At 52.8% G+C, this 7,226-nt stretch overlaps 1 protein-coding gene across 4 annotated transcripts in view; it reads left to right on the forward strand.

Moving 5' to 3' along the window:
• ZNF512B (zinc finger protein 512B) overlaps positions 1-7,226 on the forward strand; it is a 28,090-nt gene that overhangs the window by 11,051 nt on the left and 9,813 nt on the right. For all 4 annotated transcript variants that reach the window (XM_030462787.1, XM_030462789.1, XM_030462790.1 and 1 more), the window contains exons 9-13: positions 1,294-1,418; positions 3,254-3,346; positions 4,265-4,363; positions 4,530-4,817; positions 5,418-5,609. In XM_030462787.1, coding sequence (XP_030318647.1) covers positions 1,294-1,418; positions 3,254-3,346; positions 4,265-4,363; positions 4,530-4,817; positions 5,418-5,609 — 797 coding nt within the window. The remainder of the gene's footprint in view (positions 1-1,293; positions 1,419-3,253; positions 3,347-4,264; positions 4,364-4,529; positions 4,818-5,417; positions 5,610-7,226) is intronic.

Below are 7,226 nucleotides of genomic sequence, written 5' to 3' on the forward strand. Positions count from 1 at the left end.
CCCCAGCCAGTGGTCCTTGCACCCCTCCTGGCCCAGCAGGCAGCTTGCTGGGTGAGTTTTTGAGCAGAAGCAGCACACAATCAGGAGTAGGAGCATGCAGCTCCTGCCCTTGCAAGGTGTGGCACAGATGAGTGAAGAGCCACTGATCTTAAAATATTGCTGCAGCCACAAATAACATCCCCAAAGGGTTCCTCTCCATCCCCTTCACTGCCAGGACAGATTGCTGCAAGTGTTGGGAGTTGGCAGCCAAATCCTGGTTCCACCTGGCCTTGGTGTGACCACGGTTTGGGTCAGCAGCTGGGATGATGGCATTTTTCTGACATCATGAATGATGCCAGTGTGTAACTCTGGGCATGACGATGGGGGTGATGTCCTCTCCAAGGTGCAGCAGTTTGCTGCCTTTCCCTGGAAGCTCTGACAGCAGGAGGAAGGCAGGATGTGTGAGATAAACACAGCTGCAATGCCTTGCACCAACTCAAAATTCAAATAAACCCTTCTCTGATCTCACAGCTCTGCAAAAGCATCCAAATAAACACTCTTGGTGGATGTTATTCAGACTGGGCTTCCCTTGCTGGAATCCCAGCACTGTTCTGCTGAGAACACGGTGTGAGCCTGACCTGGGAGCAGCTTTTGGCCCCACATACCCCTTTATTTTGGGTGTCTTTTAAGCCAGTCATGGCCATTCAAGTAAACAGAGGCCTGGAAGCCAGCACTCCCCTGGCTGCCTGTTGTCTGCTGGGAAGAGGAGTGCCAGGGAAGCTTTCCAGGCACACGTCTGGATGGAGCTGCGACACTCACCTTTGTTTCACTCCTGTTAATTGTTTGGTTTGGCAGAGGGCAGTTATCCCACACAGGGCAAGATGAGGTGGCTGAGGGCATCATCATGGTTTAACCCCTGGGATGCAGGATAGCAGGGGGGCTGGAAAGGCAAACCAACCTCCTTTTCCCAGTAAATGTCAGCGGGTCAGGTAACTTCTCATAAAGTAGCCCAGTTTGTTCAAGCAAAGCTCAGGCAGAGCTGCAGATGCCTGCATGGTTTGTGCTAGGCTTGGGCTATGCCTGAGAGAGTATTTCTCTTTTTTTTTTTTTTTTTTCCAGCATCAGGAATGTTTCCCAATTCAGTGATTTGCAAGGTAGCAAAGCAAGGCTGATGACAGCCCTGTCCTCTGCTGAGCAGCCTGGGCAGGTTGTGGTCCCTGGGACAAGCTGTGGTCCCTGGGACAGGCTGTGGTCCCTGGGGCAGGCTGTGGTCCCTGGGGCAGGTTCTGCTACCTTTCTCCTCTCCCTCCCCAGCAAACCCTGAGGACCAGTGGCAGAGGGAGATCAGTGAGAAGGGAGAAGTTGCCTGTCCAACCTGCAGCGTTATTACCCGGAAAACTGTGGTGGGGCTCAAAAAGCACATGGATGTCTGCCAGAAAGTAAGGATCTGCTTTGTTCAATCCTCTAGGTTTGGAGGGGAATGGAAATGTACATGTATCACTCACAAGTGCAACTCAGTGCTCCTAAAACCAGTCCTGGGCTGTGTTTGATAGAGCATTTGCTCATCCTCTTCAGAGAGCTGGCTGCCTCGCATCGATTCAGAGGGGTTTGGACACCCAATTCTCAGCTATTCCAAGTCCCTTTGTGGGCTGGGCCCCTTGTCCCAGTGTCTCCAGCAGAGCTGGATATTTCTAGTAGCTAAACAAATAGTTTAAAGGCTGAAGAGATTGTTGAGGTTGTCTCTAATGGGGCCTCCTCCAGAGTGCTGGCTGTGGGATCTCACTGTGCCCCATGCCTCGCGTCAGGCCAGATAAATTGTGGTTGAATGAGAGCACGTCCTGGGGAGACACCGAGCTGGGATGTGCTCAGGCAGGCTGTCAAGACACAGGAGTTCAGCAACAGTGCAAAGAAAAATTGTCTCTCAGCCACCATCCATCAAAGCAGAGGATTACATCTCCATCCCTCACCTGGCACGGGGCAGAGCCACAGAAATCCAACGTGGGAGCGATGCCTCCTGCTTGGAAAATCTGTGGCTCAGCTTTGATTCCACATTCATTCTCTGTAAATGCCTCCTCAGGCTCAGTATTTACCCAGCAGTGGGAGGCTGCTCTCCCTTTCAAACCATGAGTACCTCGATGCCAGGCAGAACCCTGCCTCCTCTGACGTCCCACTGGCTTTGGTGCAGTGGGGACCTGGGCCATCTCCTGTGCTTTGGAGCATCTCCCAGGCCAGACAGGCTCCAACGTGCTGAGTGTGGCTCTGCTGGAGCAGCCAGGACTGTTTTCCTTGCTAGAAATGGGCCAGTGGCATGTTCTTGATTAGGAGAATGAACCCCAAATTGGCTGGCATTGGCATCCACAAGTCGAGGAGCTCTTAGCATCCACCTTGTTAGGATCAAGTGCTTGGGTCTGGACCAAGATGAGCTGAGGGGAGCACAGGTACAAGTGAGCCATTCCCAGCTGGCTGCAGTGAGTTTATTATCCATTTTCCCAGAACTCCAGGATGAGGAGGGATTTGCAGCTCCATCTTTATTGCTCTCCAGCTTCTAGTCCAGTCTTGGTTGAAGGGGAAGTGGTCAACCTGGAGCATCAGCCAGGCAGGAAGAGCAGGAATGGCCAGAGCCATCCAGGCACTGGCTCCCTCTGGAGACATCCTGTCTCTTGCTGCCTGGAGTCTTCCCTCCTGAGTCAATAAATGTAGTACCTGCCCCAGCAATAGCCATGACCTGCCTAGTGGCTTTGCAAGTTCCCCTTGTGGATTTAATGCATCCCCCTTGTCACTCAGGAGGCCACATCAGGTCACACAGCAGAGTGGTGTGAGCCAGGAAATACTCTGCTCTGATCATGTCCAGCAGTGCCTTAATTTCAAACAGCCCAGGCCCCCAGAAAGTGTGCTGGATGCCAGCATCTGTCAGAGCTAATAGGGCTGCAGAGCACAGGCCACAAACAGATTGGTAGATCAAAGCTGCTTCTCTTCCCTAAACCTTTAACAGGAAGACCAAGACACCAGGTCCAGATGTTTCCAGGCAGTGGGGCTTTAAGTCTACATCCGAAATGGAAAGTTTTCCAAAAACTGGGGCATGTGTGGGTTTGGTAACAGTATCCTAGACAACAGAAAAAAGAACTCAGATCTGCTGACTGGGATTGGGATAGGGGACGGGGACACTGGGTCCTGCTGCAGCAACCCGTACCCATGGGCTTTATTGATGGGCAGCAGCCCCTGGGGAACAGACTGGTGCATGGCCTCTGTGGTGACTTAGTTCTGATTCCTTCAGCTGCAGGATGCCTTGAAGTGTCAGCACTGCAAAAAGCAGTTCAAGTCCAAAGCTGGGCTGAATTACCACACCATGGCTGAACACGTCAGCAAGGTAAGGGAGCTGGGCTGCTCTTGGCTCGTTTCTTAGAATCATAGAATCATAGAATGGGCTGGGTTGGAAGGGACCTCAGAGATCATCAAGTCCAACCCTTGATCCCCTGTGGTTCCCAGTCCATGGCACTCAGTGCCACATCCAGGCTCTTTGGAAAGATCTCCAGACACGGAGAATCCACTACTTCCCTGGGCAGCCCATTCCAATGCCTGATCACCCTCTCCAGAAAGAAATTCTTTCTAATCTCCAACCTAAACTTCCCCTGGCACAACTTGAGACCCTTTGTGCCCTCTTGTCTTGCTGAGAGTTGCCTGGGAAAAGAGCCCAACCCCCCCCTGGCTCCAACCTCCTTTCAGGGAGTTGCAGAGAGTGATGAGGTCTCCCCTGAGCCTCCTCTTCTTGATGCAGAAGATGAAGCTGTGGGCAGTCAGCTGGCCTCAGGCCTTGCACAGATCTCAAAATCCAGTCTTCACCTCCCCACCATGTGTGTGAAAAGGAGCCACAACTTTTATCATGAATAAAATCTCTCGGGCACCAATTTAGGTGGAGTTCTTATAATTCTGGTTGTGGACATCCCCGAGATACCAGGGTGGGGCACAGCCACATTTCTCCTGTCCCGTGCTTACTGGTTGTGTCTTGTCTTTTACCTGGGCATTTATCTCCTGCCTTTTGGTTTGACTGATCCATCCAGGAACTGCTCCTGGCTTTCCCAGCTGCCCTTTGGGTGCAGCCCCAGGGAAGGCAGGAGCAGAGCTGGCCCATCACAGCAAACAGCAGTAAACGCAGTGGGAGACTCAGCTCTTCTAAGGAGAGGTTCCTCCAGCCCAGGGCAGCAAGGCAGCAAGAGCACTCACTCCTGGCACAGAGGACATGAGCAAATGGTTGACACTGTCACTTCTGTCACTTCCATGTTTCCAGCCTGTTCCTGTGGAAACCCCTGGGCTTGGGGAGCAGGAGGAGCGGGAAAGGCTGCGGAAGGTGCTGAAGCAGATGGGAAAGCTGAAATGTCCCAATGAGGTATGGGCACCATTCCTGCTTCTCCTTCTGTGAAAAGGTGGAAGGAGTGAGTCTCCATGCCACGTGGGGAGGATCTGTGGGACCTGGAGTGACGGGACCCCAACCACTTCAACCCCAGCTCACAAAGCCCCAGCCCTGCCCCTAACCCTCCCCTCTATCTCCATAGGGATGTGTGGCCAACTTCTCCAGCCTGATGGGCTACCAGTACCACCAGAAGCGGTGTGGGAAGCAGCTGGCTGAGGGTGACAAGCCTGTCTTCAGCTGTCCCCACTGTGGCAAGAAGTACAAATCCAAGGCTGGCCACGACTACCACGTGCGGTCAGAACACGTGGCCTCGGTCAGCCCCCCGGACACCTCCACAGCCCAAGGAGAGGGGACAGACCCCCCCAGGGCTGACTGCAGATCTGCAGAGCCTGTGGACAGGACAGAGCTGGGCAAGGCTGGGCCAGGCAAGGCAGGTGCAGACGTTGAACTGATGGTTTTTTTGGTTGTTTTTTCTCCCTCGCAGCACCCCGCGTGTGTGTGGTGTCAGGGGTGTCCTTGGGAAAAGTGGGGAGCCACGTTGATGGGGGTGGAGTGGTTGGCAGGATTCCCCTTTCCTGGTGCTTCTGGGGCTGTGCTTCAACCCAACCTGGATCCATGCTCAGCAGGGTGAAAATAAAGCCCCAGCAAGCCAGCTGGGGTGGCAGAATCCATCCTTTTTCTGTGCTGTTGATCCCTCCTGGCAGTGCATCCCTCACTAATAACTCCCTAACTCTGATAAACAGAGACACTGATACATGTGGGGGAGCAAAAGGACACATGAACCTCCCCCGTGGCTGTCCACTGGGCTGGGGAAGGTTTGTCCCCAAACTCACTGCTGTCTCTGCAGCCCCCCAAACCTCATCCTGGAGATACAGAGCTCAGTGCTTCACCCCTGCCTGACTCTCAGAGGAGCCCGAGGTGAATCCAGAGCCCATGCCCATAGAAGATTTTGAGAGGACCCCAAACCCCATCCTGGAGCTGGAGATCTCAGTTCTTCACCCCTGCCTGACTCTGACTCTGTCTCTTGCAGCCTCCAGAGGAGCCCGAGGTGAAGTCTGAGCCCATCCCCATGGAAGACTTTGAGAGGACCCCGAGCGGCCGCATCCGTCGGACGTCAGCCCAAGTTGCTGTGTTCCACCTGCAGGAGATAGCAGAGGATGAGCTGGCCAGGGACTGGACCAAGCGAAGGATGAAGGATGACCTGGTGCCTGAAACCAAGCGGGTGAGAGGGCTTTATTTCTCCTTTTTTTCTTCTTTTTGGTTTGCACCAGGAGCTCCCGGGATGCCTGAGGGCTGAGGGCTCGCGGTGTCTCGTTTTCTGAGCATGGCATCAATTAGTTGGGGTGGGAAATTTAGTGCTAGAGAGCCCACCCAGCACAGGCTGAGCCCCAGGCTCTGTGCAAGCCTGGCAGCTTTACCCTTTCCACTGCCAGGACTTAAATCTAAACGAAACAAAAGGTGATGCTTTGTGGGCAGCAGAGGGATCAGAGTCCAGCCCGGAGGATGGTGTGGGAGGGAGGTGGTTCTGGTCTGTGGTCAGTGGTGAAACAGAGGTTGGCAGCCAAGAGGAGCACGTGGAGAGAGTGGAGGTGGGATCTGAAACCATCTCTCCTGCCCTGCCAGAGAGCAAAGATGCCCCAGGTGGAATTTTCTCCCTTGTCTGGCTCTTCATTAATTTCTGGGAGATGTTTTTGCAGAGGTTTTGAGCTTTGTGGAGGCATCAGAGTAACAAGTTAAAGCAAACACCCCTCCTGGCTGTGGGAGGAGGTGATTTCTGCAAGTGTCCCCAAGCTGAAATTCCCTCCAGGAATGTTCTTTCTGGACTGTAAACAATGCAGGTGAAAAACCACCAGAAAACCAAACTGGTTTTCTTCTGGCATCCCAGTGAGGTTCCCAGTGCAGGGGGTGATCCAGCCATGGTGCTGCCATCTGGCTTGGAGCAGAGCTGTAAGTTTTAGGGCCAAATCTGTTGGAAAACCTTTTATTTCCCTGGTGGTAGGTGTTGTCATTGGTTTCTTGATTACTTCAGCTGCAATGCATTTATAATGTCAAAAAATCAAGCTCAGAGTAGCTGTTTCATTTCAAATCCTGTGGGAGGAGAGGTGTAGTGCTCTCCTCTGCCCCTTCCCAGCCTCAACGCTTGCATTCCTCATTTTCCTCCTTAAATTATTCCCCTTGCTCTTGACTTTGGGTGTTTTCTGCTTGAATTGAGGGAGCAGCCACAAGTCCCAGGGCTGGACAAGGGGCCTGTCTGCAAACTGACTTACAAAGGCATCATAAAGGTCTTGGCTGCTGGCATAATTGCACCATGAAATGCTGCTTGTGGCAGCGGGGCTGTTTTTATGAGATGTTTCTTGTGTTCAGAGCATAATTGTTTAAGTTGAAGTTTTAAGTTGAATTTGAGCCCCATCCCAATGCTGGGAAAAAAAAAAAAAAACCACAACAAAAAGAATTGTTGGGAGGTTGGTGGCAGCAGGTTTGCCTTGAAGAGGAGCAAGGAGGGAGCTGGACCAGCTCCCAGGTGACAAAAGTTTCTTGGCCTGGAGGATGGGGACCTCGTGCTGCTGTCTTGTGTAGATGGATTTCAGAGGAGGTCAGGGCTGGGAGCTGTGAGTGTGCCTGGGGGAGAATCTTGCAGTGACTGTCATGTTCCCCTGGCAACACTAAATCAGAATCTGTTTAGGCTATGACAGTTTTTTTCTCGAGGAGTGATGCTGGCAGGAGGTGGGAGGCAGGTTCTGCCCTGGTGAGAGCTTGCTGACCTCAGCACACTTCCTGCAGCCTCAGGACTGCTCCAGGGTTACAAATTGCTTCAGTTTAGGGTGTGGAAAGAAAAAAA

Source organism: Calypte anna, chromosome 20, assembly GCF_003957555.1.
Source record: "Calypte anna isolate BGI_N300 chromosome 20, bCalAnn1_v1.p, whole genome shotgun sequence".
Lineage (NCBI taxonomy): Eukaryota > Metazoa > Chordata > Aves > Apodiformes > Trochilidae > Calypte > Calypte anna.